Genomic DNA, 19942 nt, shown 5'->3' on the forward strand with positions numbered 1-19942 from the left:
AAAACACAATACTCTTGTAATACTGCTAAGGAAGTAGTTCACACATGAACCACCAGATGGAGCAATTATAACATGTTTGACTTCCAAAAAAAAAAAAAAAAAAAAATTCTTCGTTTGAGGGTGACCATTTCCGTGCAAAAGAGTGATGGTGTTTCTTCACACAAACATCAGCAGTTCTCTGTGTTAAAGGAGTAGAAAAAGCACGCGTGTTTTCCCAGTACATCTGTGCAGACTAATATGGCTTTAGTCAGTGGTTATTGGAGGAGCTGAGAGCTGGCGCATTGGTATTGGGTTCAACCGCCCCCTCTGTGCCCACTGACGCTGTCTGTGCAAATAGTACTGACCTGTCCACAGTCATGCATACACTTATATCACTTATAACACGGGTGACTACATGAGACATTTGTGCACACAGCTTTACACGATCACATGCATTATGAAGCGAAGTCCTATAAAAAAAGACAAACGCTACTTGCACATACAGAAGTCTGGTGTTTTCATGAAACAAACAACAACTTAAAAAAGATTACACATAAAATGAGCTGCATCAGGCACAGAACAAGCCGGCTTGTCAAAACCAAGCAAATTCGCCATTCATTGCCGAAAAAAAAATGGCTGTGATTATGGATGACATTTCAGAAGGTCCACAAATGTCCACGGAATCCACAGTAGCGTTCTGCAATTAGATGTTCCAAGAACATACAGTCAAACATACACGGCTATTAAAAACAAAGAAGAATTTAAAAAAAGAATTTAAAAAATCTGTTAGAATGGCTTTAGAATGTGTGAGACAAAAGAAATGAATCCTACTTTATATTCAGTTGAGATGATGTTTCTGCAATGAAACATCACTATAGTAGTTACTGATGGTTAATTTCAGTGAAAGGAGAAGTTCAGAGAACAGCTTTGATCTGGATGCATTAAATCACTGTCAAACACCAACACAGGATGTAGACTGGGACATTTTTGCACTGTTTTGACTTTTGGTTTGAACTAGTGTATGAACTAGCAGACGTGTCCATGGTCATCTGTTGTTCGCATGAACAGGCTGCGCAGTCTGAAAGTGATTTGCTCTTGTGGCTGGTTGTCCTACAGTGTGAATGATGGGGAAAGACATGCCTTGGTTTATAGATTAGACTGAAAAGTTTCTGATAGGTAAAAAAAGAAAAACCTCACTAAACCAAATGACCCATAAAAATGATTAATAATATTTAAAGAGTAAAAGAAACAGAAGTCTTTCATAAATAATACATCAAAGCTACAGTGTATGGGATATAATATATATATATATATATATATATATATATATATATATATATATATATATATATATATATATATATATATATATATATATATATATATATATATATATATATGTATAATTTGATGTTCCTGAGCTTCTGTGAATAATCCTGACAATCGTGAAAAGGACATTCATAATGCTTAGATGGGGTTTGGGGTCGAATTTGATGAGAAATCATGTCTCTGTAGGTCTTAAGGCAGCTCAGGCGGGTTAAATGTAACCGCCCATAAAATTTGGAAATGGAATAAATCAGACTACATGGTAAATCCAGGAGTCAATACCCAATCAGGAGTCAATGACGCTGACAATGATTCTTTTCGCATTTATAGTAGAGGCAAATCGGAATAGATTCACTGCATCAGTGGATTGTAATGGAAAATATATCAAATCCAAAGCCAGTTTTCAGGTCAGTAAATGGTCTGATGCAGATACTTTTATTGCACCAGATTTATGTGTACAATATGTACAATTTCTCTGCACTTTTCTTTTTGGAAATAACTCCCCGTGTGTCACCTTCCACCAAACATGTCCAGAATTAATCCCGGGTACAGGTCAAAGTGTTTGGGCGAAGTGTGATAATGCCATAAAAGATAAGCTAATCATCAGAGATCTTCCAGCAAGGACGAACAACGTGGCCTGAGCCAAACAACCCTGCTCTGGTTTTTAAATAGGATCAAGAATAATCAAGCAGGAGACCTCATCAATTACAAACAGAAGATTCGCCCTACAGACTCTCAAAGCTGTAAAGAAAAAGTATTGAGACAAGTGGCTAATACTGATAACTTGGGGACAGGTTCCATTTGCCAAGTATGTCTGTGCCTGGAAGCAGCTCTTCAGCACATCCTTGATGAAAATGGGAGACGAAAATGAGATGTCGGAGAGGCTTCTAGAGGTTATTGCACTGAGGAAAGAGAGGCGGCATGGGAAGAGAAAAAGGGGAAAAAACGATAGAACATGTCAGCCCTTTAAAGTCCCTGCCAGTGAGGTGGAGAGGGGTTTTGAGTAAAGCATGGCCCCCTGCTGGCTGCCGTTTCTGACAGAAAAAAAATCACTCCACCATTCTTATGACGAGGTGTTTGGTTTAATTAGTCCGAATGATGCAGGTCGAAGGCTTATTTTGTGTTCAGGCAGAAGGGAATGACGTCTTTGACGGACATGCACATGCAGGTTCCGCCCACACACCCCTGCTCACAGTGGCGTCGCTATTCCATTCCATTACGCAGCATCTGATTGGCCGCGATAAGCATAACACTAATGATGAAGGCCATGGCAAAGGCGCAGATCAGGCTCTTGCGCACACACGTCTGTCGGTTCTTCTTTGTTGGATGGACTGGAATGAACAAAAAAAAGAGAAATTGACTCAGTCAAACATTTCCAATGGCCACAAACAAACCAAAGACTCTTCTCTGGTCAGTATAACTAGAAAGATGGCAGGGTTGGGAATACAGTGGAACCTCGGGTTACGAACGCCCCGGCATACGTATAATTCAGGTTACGAATCGCAGTTCATCAAACTTTTTGCCCCTGGTTACGAACAAAATTTCGGGATATGAACGTCGCTGACCAAAAAATCACAGGCAAGTCGGTTCTTTTCTTATCGCCACCCATGCTCTATCCACGCGTATCGGGATACGAACTTTTTAGGTTACGAATAAAGTACCGGAACCAATTAAATTCGTAACCCGAGGTTCCACTGTAATGATGATAAGACATTTTCAACAATGGCTACATGATTGTGTCAGGTTGAAAATGATTTTTTTGTATATAGACTAAAAGGCATTTCACCCCATAATCAGCCCCTTCCTCCTCTGTATCTCTGCCTTTAGGCAATTTGTGGCCTGATTACTGTGATGGCCTGATTGCTGTTAATGTGTGCATATGTGTGTGGGAGACTAATCATACAAATCCTTTTGATTTTCTGTTTTATTTTCAACCCTTTGATAGAACAATTACTGATTTATAGGTTATTAACCGTTTTACAGCGCAATAAATTATAGATGGAATAACAGAATAAAACATAAGTTTATCACAAGAAAATCACTCCCAAAACTGATCCTTCTTATAACTGCACATCCCAAAGTGCTTAGTGCATTTTTAACACAGCAATTTAGCTACAAATACAAGTTTTATTTACTTAAAAGTGGCATAGATTTTCCATTAATACCTCTATTTACTCGAGTTAAATTCACTCGATAGTATCACCCATTTTACAGCAGTTATGAACAGTTATATCCTCACAGTCTCTTTAAGGCAATAAGGGCACGCAGCAGAATAGTTTTTCTTTTGCCGTTGTCTTCGTGGAAAACATAAAGGAAGAGCCTTTCATCTGACTGATAGAAAACAGTGACAGAGTTTCCATAAATACTCAACAAAAATATCCTCAATGAAAATATCACATTATTTCAAACCAGGTTTTTTTTATCAGGCTTTGATTACGCGCCGTGTCCACTATACTGTACACGTTTCAGCTGGCAATTTACACTGGAAAAGAATCGTTCATTTCTGACCAATCAGACTCAAGAATTCAAAAGGCATAAATATAATGAAATCCTCATGTGTGGTGTATGTAACTGATCACTTCTCTCATCAATTTCCCTGAAATTATTAGAACAAGCTGCATTATTGTGTAATGCTCAAATATGTCAAATATAATCAGATGGCAAAAGATTGAAAGATCAGAATGTTGTTTTAAGTAGCATAATATATGATCATTAAAAGATATATGAACATGAATGTTAACATGTGTATGCATGACCATGTAATGAGCAATGCATGCTGTGTATCATGTGAGTAGATTATATGAGGACATAGGGTTCATTAACAATAAAATAATTAATTATGTTTATGCACATTTGTCCACGCTGCATTCTTCTGGATGCAGATTTTATAATATGGAGAACACATGCTGTATCTGGAAGCTGTGAGCTAAATCATCCCCCGGGTCGTGGGTCAATTGGTACCAAGCCGCACAGAAAGAATACACAATTTACATTATTTCTGTATTATTTTTTATCTGATTATGAACAATGTTTTATTTTGGAAAATTACCTAATTCTCTCCGCCACATCTGTCTATGACTCACTCTTAAAGCATGTCATGATGCCTCGGTCACACGTCTTACCTCCATCCGCTACCTTCTTAAAGGCGCTCCGGCCGCTAACTCATAATACATTACTGCTAAATTCAAACCCCCAAGTGAGCAAAATGAACAACAAACAACACAGTGATTCACGTTTATTATTATATTTAGAAAATACAAGTTTTTATGGTCATATCATTTTATTTTGTTGTATTTATCCGCCACACATTAAATGCTGGTCCGTGAAAATATTGTCTGACATTAAACCGGTCCGTGGCCCAAAAAAGGTTGGGGACCGCTAATCTACACCATGCACATTGTAAAAGAAAGAACTAAAAAGTTTGCCTTCACAATTATGCTTAAGGTAAGAGTTGTATATGTGAAGTGTTGCAGAACCGGAAAGCACAATTTCATAACTGCTTCAGGCAGCCTTATGTGTTGAAATGATATTTTTATGACTTTTGGCTAGAGAGACCTTCGGTGTGACACGAGGGGGAAAAATCCTTAGCGTTCTGCCTAAAGAAGTCCAACTCTTTAATTTGTATTCTTGTGTTTTAATGACCTGGGAAAAGCGCCAGAATGTTCAGCCTCAAGCTGAGTTTCTTTTCATTCTGCAGTTTCATAAAGTTGTACAACAATAGAATAGTGCAATAAAAAGTTGTCATGTAACGATGTAAAGATGGCAGATGCAATTACAGATAAACAGGATGTCCAAAATCCAAATATCGTAAACGTGAGTCACAAAAGTGAGAAATAAAAACAAAAGCTTAGTATACAGCAGAGAACAAAATCAACCGAGCATAATATTTTCCCATGGGCTGAGCGAATGCAAATCCTGTCCTATAGTGGTATTTAGTGTGTAATTGGAAACAGGTGTGATTAATCAGTATAAGGTTGATTGTGAGTGGGAGTGTGTGTTGGGAGTTGAACAGGACACGTGTTTGATGGAAAAGTTTGCATCCAGTAGTGACTTGACATTTGTTTATTTACTTTGGTTTTATTTTGTGCTATTTTTGTTCAGCCTAAAAAGCTATTTTCACTCACTGAATGATGGACTGGATGACTAATTGACTGATTCTTTGGTATCTGTAGTGAAAAAACATGGAGCAGTAAATTTTAGGAGTGTAGAATGGCAGAAACAAAAAAACATTTAACTAAGAATATGGAAATAAATGTCTGTTGTGCTGATAATGTATATTTAAACGAAAAAGTTTTTACTGCATTTTTACTGTTTTACTATACTAATACTAATATAATACACCGAGGAACTTTCTAAAACTTTTCCATCGAGATGTGGAAAGAGGAAAGAAAGAGGAAAGATAATGTTTGTAGCAATGAAAACATTGTTGAAATACAATGAATTACAGTTGCTAATCAAGCATGAGACCTAATTTTAGAGGTTAAAATTAACTTTCCCGCAGAAACATACCCAAACTTCGGATAACGCACTTTCTTTACATAACAGTAATATAACTGGATCATGAGATTGGGCTGTGTGTGTCCATCTGTTGGGCCAGGGTGTGTTTGCCCCTCCACTGCCCTCATTCTCCTGACCACATCTTTGCCCAACCAACCACATAGTGAAAAACGGCTTTACTCTGGATCAGAGGACACAGATGTTTATCCCTCCAATTACCATACACCAACCTAAAATTCCAGAGAAAGAGCAGGTGTGTCTCTTCATTACCATTGAGCCATCACCTGCATTTCTGCTCAGTTGCTCAAGTTTTAGAAGCAGATAGAAGCAGATCTAACCCAGGTGTGGGTGTGCTTTCATTGTGCCTCCATTTGCATCTTCACTGAGTAGCATTTTCAACACCACAGTTTTGTTCAGGTTCACACGATAGGAAGGATCATACCACAGACCACATTTACCACATTAGCTCCATATGGCTACCTGGAATCCAGCTAGCTCCTACTGGCTACAGCTACACAGACTCAGACACTGCTCACCCCTTTTAGTTTAAGAACCCAAGGCTTATGATTCCAGCAGGCCACCTTGCATTCAGCCTGAACACATAGTATTATAATAATAAAGTAGATGTCCTGGAACCCACAAGCTGTGTGGTAATAACTTAATCAGGGCACTAACTACAAACGTTAAAGAGGGTGCTGGTCAGCATGCTTCTGACATCACACATCAAAATTTTGAACTAAAGCCATACACTAAGACTTTAAAGACTGCCCTTAAGTATGGTTCTTCTGAGCACAGGAACTGGCAAAATCCACAGTGCCAGAAGCATTTGGATAACACGACAGTATCCAAGTTCTGTGAATGTGTGTTTTGCTCCTCGTTTGCTGCATTGCTGCATTTCTGGAAATGGTCCTGAAAAACTCTTACTCTGTGGGCCTTTCACTGTATGCTCTTGGATCATTTTTTAAATACTGTGGGCACCTGGGACATAGGACTGACCCATGAACCCCAACCGCCCTGCAAGAGCTGGAAGCTCTATCACGTGCTACCAGCATCATTTCATTATTTAAAAAATTCACCTGAATTTTCAAGTTGGAAATGATTCCTTGTAAGCATTCCATACATTCTTATAATGCTCTATAACTACTTTCCTGATAACTCATAATAATGATATAATAATATGTTGCAACAACTACGTATGCACACACGCACAAAAACACGTTTTAATCAGAAACATGATGTGACAAGGGGATTCGCCTCACCTCCCTCAAACTCTGCATGGCAGTTCCCTGAATTCTCGTTCAGGCTCTCCTCCTCGTTAATGATAATGTTCTCGATGTCCTTCATTGTGAGGTGATCCCGGAAGGCATGGAATAGGATGTGCTTGAGTTCCTCCAATGTTATTCGCTGCATGTCAAACTGGAAAAAAAAACAGACAGAAAACAACATCAGGAAAACCTTGTACAACCTTGAATTTACCACTCACCATACAGTATATATAGCAATGGTAACATTCAACGATTCATATCTGTGTGTCGTCATAAAAGTAACAGTTGGTATTTGGATCACGATGCATCGTTTTTTAAATATTTGCACCAGTAAAAAACTATTTAGTTATATATAATTATTAGTAGCTGCACTATACTTTTGTTATTCAGAAAATGACCAAATATTTGTGACCAATATTTGATATGTAGATTTGTTTCTCCTTCCCAAACTGTTTCTCGAATGCGTTCTCTCAGCACCACTGATGCAACTTGAATATGACATATCACATAACACTACGGAGACCGAGGCATTGCTAGAGTCATGTAAAATATACATTAATATGGCAGAGGTGGAGCTGCATCTTGCTGGAGACAGAACAGGAAAAGAACATCTGGTTTTATTTAATAGTTTTTGTTGTTTTATTTTGCACTACAAAGGCTTGTTTGTGAAAGGGCCATGCGTAAGAAGTCAGAAGGCACCTAAGTAAACTTATGGTTTGCTGCCTATCTGTCTGACCGTCTTCACAATACTGAATTGCAAAGCATCATATTTTTCCATTGCACCGTATTACATTGAATCACATTGTGTTGAATGAAATCAAAATTCGGATCACACTGCATTGCAACCGTATCAGTAGCTGCTTTATAGGTATGTTTAATTTATCATGTGCATCATGCTAATGTAACCTCTGCATTGAGATGCTAATTGAAAAGAGATTAAATGAAGAACAGAGTAGTACTTTATCATCTTATGCTATGACTATGAAGCTTATTTAAATCTCCTGAACAGAATTTTTACTGCTTTTGAATATGGTTTTCTGAAATTAGCCTTACAATACAGTTTTCCCCCACAGAAACATCACTATTACACACCGTTATGAGTCTCACTAAAATGTGTCCTTGGCTGAAAAATTGGCTTGTGCTGAAAGTATAATATGCACATTCAACCGTTCACAAGGAATTCAAGACCACTCTGCTATGCTATTGCAAGCAACATAGAAGGACATTTTATTACAATGATTCTGACTGAACCTTGCACCCATTTCATTTCGGCACTCTGCTGCTTAGCTAGAGGTGAAAACAGTGTGAAAAGGTTTAGTGGGACATATAAAGGATAAGGCAATTGGCAAAATTGCAAAAGAATTACATTAAAATGTAACAGGGAGACTTTAAGCAAACTTAAAACAAAGTTTGGAATAAAAAGACCATAACAGATAAATATGTCACAAATTGTCATTAGAGCCATAAGACCAATATGTTTTCTCATATTGCATTTTCTACCCTGAAGGCAGTTTGGTTTGCTAGAACATCTCTCATGGTTATGATTACATATTCTGTGTGACCCATTTTTTAAGTGAATGGCAGCCTTGGACTTTGTCATCAGCATTCATCATCAGGATAATTATACTATAACTTGATATGAGAAATGGGTATATTTACTCAGAGGCTGTATTCCAGTTTTATGATTTAGTTTTGCACGCCATTGATTAAGTGAACTAGCTTGCAATTCAATTATCATAACATATAAATATCCAGTGAATTAGCATATTAGTGCCTCTAGAAAGTGCACTAGTAGTTTTTCTCATCTTCAGTTTTGTAAACTAATCTATATCCTGAAAAAAAACAACATTACACTCTTTTATTAACATTACATATATGAAATGTCATTGTTCTTGACTATGATCACTTTACCCATATATTGCTGATTTACACAGTTGTCTTCGATTTCTTCTTCAAACTTTGTCCAATGCTAAATTATTTCTTTTCTTATTAATCTACACTCAGTACCCCATAATGACAAAGTGAAAACAGAATTCAAGAAAAGTCTGGAAAGGCCCTTTGTAACAACACTTTTTAATTAGCTTAGGTGCCTTCTTAGTTCTCTTGATTGTTGTTGAGATGTTTCTACACCTTGATTGGTGTCTACCTGTGGAAAAGTTCATTGATTGGACATGATTTGGAAAGACACACCCACCTCTCTATAGCAGGCCTCACAGCTGACATACTATATCAGAGCAATAATCAAGCCATGAGGTCACATTTACTCATCATTTGCTTTTATAATAAATCATTTGCCTTCACTTTCTCTTGCTGGTGTTTTACTAGATTTTTTAGGGCGCATGTGAAGATTTGTGCTCATTCACCCACAAAGGCATTCATAAAGTCAGGTACTGATGTTTGGTAAGTAGGCCTGAGGTGCAGTCAGCATTCATCCTAAAGGTGTTCAACAGGGTTGAAGTCAAAGCTCTACAGCAGCCACTCAGGATCTTCAACCCAGGCAATCCATATCTACAGCAGGTTATGGTTCGCTGAACTGCTGGATGTCAGAGTGGTGCTCCAAAAACAATGTGGGCTTCATAGATAATTGAAGCAATTTTGAGGGCAAGGCTGGCCTGTTAGGGTGGGATGGTATCCATCCCACTCAGGAAGGTACTGCTCTCTTTTCTTGCAGTATAGGTCATAGTCTCAGAACAGCACTTGATAACCAGTGACTATCCAGAGCCAAGGCTAGGCAGCAGACAAACAGACTAAAATGAGCACGAAGTCGTCACTCAGGGTTCACCAAATTGAGGCTGTGTCTGTCCCCCGAGCGAAACCAAAATGTTTAAGTACCGTAATTTACAGACTATTAAGCGCACCCAAATATAAGCCGTTCCCCGTACCCAAGATTTTTATTTTGAACATAAATACGCCGCCACTGTCTATAAGCCTACATTCAAACTAATTAACTTTACACAGGCTTTAATGAAAGACAGTGTCTGTTACACGGCTTGTATCTAAACAGTAGCCTATCAAGAAAGTCATTGTTCACTGTCTTCCTCCTTCCTTTCACTCTCGAGAGTTTTTCTTTTGGCATCGTCGTGCGTTTAAAAATCAAGTTTTAAAAATGAAGCTTTTCTCCCGATGCCGTGCAGCTCAGAACACAAGTAAAGTGAATTTTTTCATGCCCGGTTGTTTCCAGCCTGATGAATGATTCGCATTTCCTGTTAACAGTCCGAGTGAGCGGCAGGTCAAACGTCAGAGGAACCTTATCCATATTTATGATGTGGTGCGGCCCGATTCAGTGGGAGCGCATCTGATTTAATATAAAGAATTTCATTGGTTCACCTTAACCCGTTCGGCAATTTCATTGGTCTAATGTTATGGGGCTCAGTTTTTTGGATTGAAGCTTGTGAAACCGGGAAAAACCCCGGAAAAATCCATAAATTCGCCGCTTCATTGTTTAAGCCGCGGGGTTCAAAGCGTAGGAAAAAAGTAGCGGCTTATAGTCCGGAAAATACGGTAACCTGATTAACATTAATTAATTAATTAACATTGATCTAAAGATAGGATTGTTGAATATTAAATCTCTCACATCAAAATTCTGAATATAAACAAAATTATTACCGACCAGGAGTTTATTGTAATGTGTTTGATAAAAACGTGATTTAAACTGAATGAATATCTAGCATTAAATGAGGTTAGTACTCCTGAGTAGTTACATATACCAGCCCAGTCTAAATGGCAAGGGGGCGGTGTCGCAGCTATTTATAATAATAATCTAAGCATCACACAAAAAACTAAACACAAATGTAACACATTTAAAGTTCTTAACACCAACATAAAATATTTAGTGTCTAAAAGCAAGTCTAGTGAGTCAATTCCATTAGTTATTATTTATAGACCCCCAGGGCCCTACTCTGATTTTCTCGTAGAATTTGCAGATTTCATCAAAAATCTAGCAACATCTTTATACAAAGCATTATTTGTTGGCGACTTTAATATTAATTTTGATAATCAGGAAGACCTCTTAAGAACAGCAGATGTGTCCATTTTAGATTAATTAGAAATAAATCAGAATGTTATAGGACCTACTCATAGTGGTGGACACATGTAGCTCCCCTTAAAAATATCAGGGATCAGGGAGAAAAAATAGCACTGTGGTATAATGATCATAAACGCACCTTCAAACAGACCACTTAGAAATTGTAACGTAAATGGCGTCAAACCAAATTGACAGTATTTCAAAAAGCATGAAAGGAAAGTCTCCCGAGTTACAGAAAAGCTCTTAGTGCTGCTAGATCAGCATATTTCTCCACCCTCATAGAAAATAACAAGCACACTCCTAGATTTTTATTCAGTACAGTAGTAAAATTTACAGGAAATAAAAGCGCTGCACTAACATGCAATAATTTCATGAACCTTTTCAATAGTAAAGTTGAAAACATCAGCCAAAAAATCCAGACGATCAATATAAATCCAAACTATATTATAAATAACCATGTAGACAGCAATGTAATTATAACACACTATCAATTATAATGTTTTACTCCAATTCAAGAGAATGACTTAATTTCATTTATTTCCTTATCAAAATCATTAACTTGCATTCTTGATCCCTTGCCTGCAAGATTCCTCAAACAGATAATTCCAGAAGTAATTGAACCAGTTCTAAAAATAATAAAATCTTCCATCAGCTCTAGTTATGTACCTAAATCCTTCAAATTGCCTGTTATCAACCCCCTAATAAAGAAACCTGACCGTGCCATTGTCAGCTGTCCAACTATAAGACAATATCAAACCTCACTATTATCTCTAAGATTTTAGAAAAGGTTATGCTCAGACCTACTTAGGAATAGATTTTTGTAAATGTATCAGTCAGGATTTAGGCCTCATCATAGCACAGAGACAGTTAAAGTGGTAAATGACCTGTTGTTGGCCTCTAATCAGGGTTTTGTGTCTTTACTTGTTTTGCTCGACCTTAGTGCAGCTTTTGACACCATTGATCATACTATCCTACTTGCTAGACTAGAAAATGTTGTTAAAATAAAGGAAACAGCTCTCTACTGGCTAAGGTATTATCTGACTGATCACAATCAGTTTGTTGAGTTCTCCACAATCTTTGAGGGTTTGGTGTTCCACAAGGATCTGTCTTAGGCCCACTGGTTTTCTCTTATATATGCTGCCTCTGGGTGAAATTATACATAAACATAAACATGTTCTTTGCTTCCATTTCTATGCTGATGATACACAGCTGTATATTCCAGCAAAACCAGATGAGAGAGATCAGCTTAACAATGTTGAGGAGTGTGTAAAATACATTAAACAGTGGATGTTTGATAGCTTTCTTCTGCTCAACTCAGATAAGACGGAAGTACTTTCACTGGGGCTACATGCATTTAGAAGTAAACTTTTCGATTACGTAGCATTTCGATTACGTAGCATCTCTGGATGGTCTTTCAGTGTGTACAGCATTTAAAAACCTTGGTGTGGTTATTGACCATATAGTCGGTCCTTTGAGGCTCATGTGAATAACATTACCAGTATCACCTTCTTTCACCTTGCAATATTGCTAAAATTAAAAATATGAAGTCGTTACAGGACTCAGGAAAACTAGTTTTTTTATTTTGTTACATCTAATTTAGACTGCTGTAATGCTTTACTGAGTGTACAAGTAAGTGCATAAATAAACTTCAGTTAGTCCAGAATGCAGCAGCAAGAGTCCTTACTAGATCTACCTTCTGTCCTCTGATTGGTTGTTCAAAGGGAAACAGTTACAGCCAAGATCAACTAGCAAAACACGTCTGAGCGCCCTCTGCACACATTAATACATCTGAGTACAGATGGCTGACGGAGGAAGAGAAATTGATTTGGTTCCGGGAATACTTAAAAATCCATTTCATGGCGGACTTTTCTAGAAAAGCTAGTCATCATGAAGAGAGGTCGGCCAACCCTGAAGCTAGCTAGCTTGTCTCAGCGGGAAAGGGTTTGCTCACCACTTCCAAACCAGTTCCTAAGAGCGGTATCACTGGCTTACAGCCTCTGAGGAGTGGTGCAAATTATGACTATGGTTATAGGTTGTAGTAGGTTGTATTTAATTTACATTTTTTTATGTTTTTGTCATGTTATTAAACAAATATTGATTTTGAACTGCTCCAGATGATGTAGGTGGCAGTTGCGGTTGTAGTGTAGAGGTTTGGAGCTTGCTTTAGTAAAATGCTGTTCACCTTCCATATGCAAAATGCCTCTCTCTCTGTAATGCCACGAGTTGTTATATTGCATTTTTTGTAAAGTATTGATGGCTTCTATAATTGCGACGTAATAGATAGATAGATAAATAGATAGATAGATAGATAGATAGATAGATAGATAGATAGATAGATAGATAGATAGATAGATAGATAGATAGATATGTAAGCATATGTAAGCATATGTACAGTGAATAAATATGAAGGCTATAGCAGTGCAGAGATGTGTGGACAGTAGTACAGGAAGTACAGATAGATGTTCTAAGGCTATGACATTAAAGAGGAAATGTGCAGAAGTGGAAGGTTATAAGATTATGGCTTTTAAGAAATGTGCAAGCTGAATAAACAAGTACAATATATATATATATATATATATATATATATATATATATATATATATATATATATATATATATATACTCTTTAGTCTTCGAGGCGTTGAGGGTCAGGTTGTTGGTGGCACACCATGCTGTCAGGCGTCGGTGGTGTCATCTGCATACTTAATGAAGATGTTGGAGTTATGCAGAGGAGCACAGTCGTGGGTGAACAGGGAGTAGAGTAGTGGACTCAGAACACAGCCCTGCGGGATGCCCGTGTTCAGAATGATGGTTGAGGATACCTGGTTGCCCAACCTAACAGATTGAGGTCTGTTAGCTAAAGTCAATAAACAGCATTCTGATGTAGGTGTTGCTTTTATCCAGGTGGGTGAGGGCTGAATGATTGGTGTGGGTCCAGTGTAGGTGATTGGCTCGCAGTGAGGTGATTCAGGACCAGTTTCTAAAAGCACTTCATAGCAATAGGGGTGAGTGCAACAGGGCGAAAGTCATTCAGGCATTCGGCAGCTGAGTGCTTAGGCACAGGTATGATGGTTGATACCTGTGTGAACCAGTGACAGGTTGAAAATGTCAGTGAAAACCTGTGCCAGTTGTCCAGCGCATGCTCTGAGAACACGTCCCGGTATGCCGTCCGGGCCAGCTGCCTTGCGTCCATCCACTCTGCTAAACGCTGAATAGATGCCCGTTGTTGAGAGTGAAAGTGAGCTGTAAGCATTAGAAGAGTCTGTGGTTGAGGTAAAATGTCCTATGCCTTGATTGAAACAAGCAAAAAAGTGATTGAGTTCGTCCATTTGGAAGGCACTGCTGGTTGGTTGAGCTGTAGATTTGTAGTCCTGATGGTTCGGATGCCTTTCCACATGCGTCTGGGGTCAGAGTTGTGGAAGTGCTCTTCTATCTATCCTGATGCCTCTTTTCAGGTTGGACCTGGCTCTGTCGTAGTCCTCTACGTTGCCAGATTTAAAAGCAGCATCTCTTGCTTTCAACAGGAGACAGACTTCAGAGTTCATCCACGGCTTCTGATTAGGAAAGCATTTTACGTGCTTGATGTTAGTGACATTGTCAATGCATGTGTTAATATAGTCCAAAACAGATGATGTGTAAATGTCCATGTCTGTGTGAGAGTTCAGTGTGGCCTGTGAGGCAAACATGTTTCAGTCAGTATCCTGAAATTGTTGCTGTAGAGAGGAAATGGCTCCCTCTGGCCATACCTTTACTGTCCTCACAGCTGGTTTTACCAGGTTTGATCAGTGGTGTGTATTTGGGTAGCATGAACAAAGAGAGGTGATCAGACTGACCCAAGTGGGGGAGGGGAATGGCCATGTATGCCCCAGATATATTTGTCTATACCTGGTCCAGTGTTTTGTCCCCTCTGGTAGAGCAGGAGACATTATGGTGAAATTTTGGTAGAACAGATCTCAGGTTGGAGTGGTTGAAATCCCCAACAACAACAATAGTCCTTCGGGATGTGCAGACTGTTGTTTGCTGATAGCTATGTGAAGTTCCTCCACAGCTAGTTTAGCGTTAGCGTCCGGAGGAAAGTACACCGCAGTCACAACAATGGCTGAGAATTCTCTCGGTAAATAAAAGGGTCTGCACTCAATCATCAAATACTCTAAATGAACAGAGCAATGACTTTCAGTAACAGTACAGTCCGTGCACCATGATTTGTTAACATAAATGCACAGACCTCCACCTCTGCGCTGACCAGAGTCCATTGCCGTCCTGTCCACCCGGAAAACACTGCGACCCCTGAGCTTAATGGCACTGCTGGGAAAGTGTAAGTAGTGGAGCCATGTTTCCGTAAAAATCATGACATTATATTCCTTAATCCGCTTGTGTGATGTTATCCAGAGCAGCAGTTCATCCATTTTGTTTGAGAGAGACCATACATTGGCAAGGATTTAGCCTTAGCCTAGCCCTGATGCCCCAAAGACCCCCCTCCATTTACGGTCTCGGCGCCGGCACTGTGGTCTCACTGTCTCAGTGTTCAAGTCGAGGCTAAAAACATATTTTAAGTCAAGCCTTTGATCGGTAGATTTTTCTTAGGTAAAGGATCTGGAGGGATCATGGATATAAAGTATTTGGTGAACTGGGATATTTGTATGCTGTCGTCTCCTCACTCACACACGTTTACTCAGGTTTGTTGACGGATGTGTGGCGGGCCGTACAGTCTGTACAGTAAATACTTATTTTCCACCATAATTTGCAAATAAATTCTTTAAAAATCAGACAATGTGATTTTCTGAATTTTTTTTCCTCATTTTGTCTCTCATAGTTGAAGTGTACCTATGATTAAAATTACAGGCCTCTCTCATATTTTTAAGTGGGAGAACTTGCACAATTGGTGGCTGACTAGATACTTTTTTGCCCCACTGCCTCACAAACTTTGCAGCAACAGCTTGGAAAGGGCTCACACTTCGATGTGATAGCCAGATGTCCACATAATTTTAGTTGTAAAATGAATGTTTAGTCTTAAACTAGTGTCATCTAGTTATTCCATTGTCAGTCTCTCAAGTGAATTTTGCCTTTTTTTTGGTCTGACATCTCATATCAGATCTGTTAACAAAAATTGTCCCTGCTGGAGGCATCTGACATACATACATATATACTGAAAGCTTCATACATATATACTGTATAGTTTATACAGTACAGTACTATAACAGTTGTTTTGCAACATTTGTTAAATTAATAACACATTACAGTATACAACCCCATACTGATCACCATTCTTCAAGACTCCTGGGTAGGCTATTTCATGTCTCAGCTTACGATAATATTATTATTATTATTATTATTATTATTATTATTAACATTATTATTATTATTATTATTATTATTATTATTATTATTATTATTTTAGAGCTTTCACCAAATGTGCAGTTATTCAGCTCATACTTCTATACTGAATCATAAAACAATATTTACCAGACTAAATAATGGAAAGTTGGAGCCTGCACGGTAGAGGGTTCATCATGGAACTCACAGCTTGCAGCTGTTTTTAATATTTTACTGAGTGTTTATTAGAAGTTCCGACCACAGATATCTGTTTGGTAACTTGAAAAAAAAACATTAACACCAGCCAGTAGCTGTGCATTAATAGAAAGCCAGTTGCGAACATTGCATCATTAAATCGACACAAGCCAATCTTTAAAAAATAAGTTTTCAATATCGTAAAATAGTCCAGCTTACTCAATGTGAAAATGGATTTCAGGCCAACCATCCTATTTATGGGGCTCAATAGGTATTACATGAGGTGGCAAGCAAATAAATTATTATAGCCAGAGTATGCATGCTGAGACTGTTATTATTTTATTACTCTTCAATGATATATTGTTTGATATTAAAAGGTTTATACCACTAGTTTGAGTTATGAGTTTGACCAGCCCTCTCCAACTCTAATTTATTAGACTTGCGAACACTTTGAGGTTAGCCTCTGCATATATACCGATTCACTGTTTAATATTTTCACTAAACAAGCAGATAAGAAAAGTAGCAATGTTCTCAGCAGTATGATAAAAAGCCATCTAGTAAAAGGTCTATACTGTTTATTCTTGGACCTACCTTAGAAAGCAGCTTTAAAAAAGAGTAAATTAGAAGAATTAGCCCTGTAATAGAAGTTTGCCTTCTGGTTTACTGCTCTTGTGCTTTATGTTTATTTCCTCTCTTTTTCTAGATCCAGGATATGAATAGCAAGACTGTTTTTTTCAGATGGCTTCCTGATGAACATTCAGAGAAAATAAACCTTGATTGCATGTGACCTTCAGCTGGAGAAATATCATTACTCGGCAACATCTCTTCCACTGCAGAGTAGGAAACCAACATTTAAAAAAAAAAATGTCAGCTTTCTTGCTTTTAGGGAAATACATGGGGCACCAAAATATATGTCAGTGTGACCTTCTATGGCTTAATGACATTGTGTCTACAGGATGACTACAGCTGTCGGTAGAGAGACACGCTGGACTATTATCTGTTCTCACTGTTTATTATAATCTCTAAAGTACAATACACACAGCTGGACTGAACCTTCCACATAATCACCCTATTCAGTGGTTTTCACTGCACTTCCTCAGCCTCATACTTAAAAAAAAAAATGAGAGTGTGTAAATCAAAGAGAAAAATCTATCAGTCCTTGAGCACTACACCAGAATTACAATGCTTTTGTGGATGACTAGTGTGTGCCTGCATGCCTACACACACCCATCTTCATCTATTACATTGAAACACCTGCAGTTCCACCTCCTATTATTCTTTAGACTTTCTTTTAATTTTTTTGATATTTCCAATTTTAATGCTACAAATAGAAAATGCAAAGTAAAAAATTCTAAAAGTCTGTTGCTTGTCTTCTTGGTAGAAGAAATCACTGGATTTGAATCCCAGCATAAACGGATATATAATATAAAATAATTAGGATTCTATAATGTTATATTCTGTACATACCGCAAGTCAGTGTGATAAACAACAGCAAATGTAGCAGTCAGTGGCTTGACTGGATAGCCCAAAATGTAACATCGAGGTTTTGGTGTCTAACTCTGGAACTAATGCTCTGTGATAGCACATTATTGACTGTTTTGAATGCTGATCTTAATGGGATTACGGCCATTCATATTGGCCTCACATTGAGTTGTCCCCGTGAAACAGTCAAAGGTTTATCGATAGATATGCCTCATGCAGTGCATTGGTCTATTTACCAACCTACCAGCATACCACCCGGATCTCTTCTGTCACTATAGTGCAATAAAGCTGTGGCTACTCTCCAAATGATGTGTGTGTGGGTGAGTAAGTGAAAAAGAGAAACAGTGAGATCAAGAGAGAGCGAGAAAGAGAAAGCGAGAGAGAGAGCGAGAGAGAGAGAGAAAAACACTGAACAAGTGAATGATTCCCTCATTAAAATCATTGACCTAACAATTACTGCCATTTGTAATCCAATTTCATTTTTATCGATTTACATTAAGGTACATTATTGCTTATTACACAAATTAATACTAAACAGTCATACTCAAATGGCATTCTGCTGTCTTATTAATATCCCTACAGGTTTAAATTTCATTTTACTGCCCTTGCATCTTTTTTTCTGTGGCTGCAGCACCATTTACCAGCCAACAGTGTGATTTTCTTCATCTATTTTTAGCTGACAGATCATTTTTTCTTTCTTTTATTTCATTCTAAAATACCTCAAACCACACAGAGAAAAATAGGAATATCAGCAGGGACACCTACACTTTTTGTTTTACTTTAATAACTCAGAGGGTTACAATAAGCAAGCCTTAATAACATTGCTTCAGTCAGAAATGCCCAGCATATAGAGGATCTCTGATTTTGCTGACTGTAGCATTATATCAACTTTAAAGGCCTTCAGAAAAAGTGCAATTGCTACATTATGTATATGTAATGGAAGAGAAACTGCCTTGTTTCCAGATATTTCCAAGACTGCCAAGATCTTTACTATAGTGACCAATGACTCGGCATCACTTAGTGAGTGATGTCTTAAAGCAAAAATGCTGACAAAACAGTGATGAGCACCTGAGGAACACACCTACTCAATCATTCACTGACTTAGAGGAGCTCTGAGACTCCAGGACTTTTCATTTCCAGAAAGTATGGGAACGGGTACAATATATCACTAGAGCAGAAACACAATGAAATGAACATACTATACAAATTGTTTTACACCTCTTACTATGTACTAGTAAGAACCAATTTTATTTCAACACCCATGATAAAAAATACCTAGGTATATTTCTGAGTTTAAACCTTTATGATAACTCTTTGAATTTCTAGTTTCCTTTGAATGTCATAAAACAAAAGTGGATTCTCCTATTTCATAGAGGTTCAACACTACACTACACAGCTTAGCTACTAATGATCCTCAAGCTCTGAAAACAACAAACCAAAATATATTAAGTGGAAGGTTTTTTAGTCTTTACAGCTTGATTTAAAAGGTTTACACCCAAAGCTCTCTGATAAAGGATCAGTCAGTTTTAAGGTTCTAGTTGCACCATTTAAGGTTTCCCTCCAGTTTTATAGAAAAAGACAGGAGGGCCACACAAATGAGGTGGATTGAGTATGTAATATATCGTTGAACTACATACTGTATATGTGTGATAGCTTAGTGGTTAAGACATTGATCTTTGGCTTGGAAAGTTCACAAGTTCAAATCCCAGAGCTGCCAAGGGCCCTCAACTGTTCAGTTGTAAGTTGCTATAGATAAGGTTGTCTGCCAAATGCTGTAAATGTAATATTCTAACTATAATAAACCAGTCTATAATGGCTAAGTAATGGACAGTGCACCGGTTTTGACCCATAAAAAGAACTA

General features: G+C 38.0%; 1 protein-coding gene across 5 annotated transcripts in view; it reads right to left on the reverse strand.

The window, feature by feature from the left end:
* Positions 1-1390: 1390 nt before the first annotated feature.
* Positions 1391-19942, reverse strand: part of caln1 (calneuron 1) — a 61731-nt gene continuing 43179 nt past the window's right edge. For all 5 annotated transcript variants that reach the window (XM_046863111.1, XM_046863110.1, XM_046863112.1 and 2 more), the window contains 2 exons: positions 7062-7218; positions 1391-2636 (listed from right to left, as the gene is read on the reverse strand). In XM_046863111.1, coding sequence (XP_046719067.1) covers positions 2509-2636; positions 7062-7218 — 285 coding nt within the window. In that variant the 3' untranslated portion in view covers positions 1391-2508. The remainder of the gene's footprint in view (positions 2637-7061; positions 7219-19942) is intronic.

This window comes from Silurus meridionalis, chromosome 12 (genome assembly GCF_014805685.1).
Source record: "Silurus meridionalis isolate SWU-2019-XX chromosome 12, ASM1480568v1, whole genome shotgun sequence".
Classification (NCBI taxonomy): Eukaryota; Metazoa; Chordata; class Actinopteri; order Siluriformes; family Siluridae; genus Silurus; species Silurus meridionalis.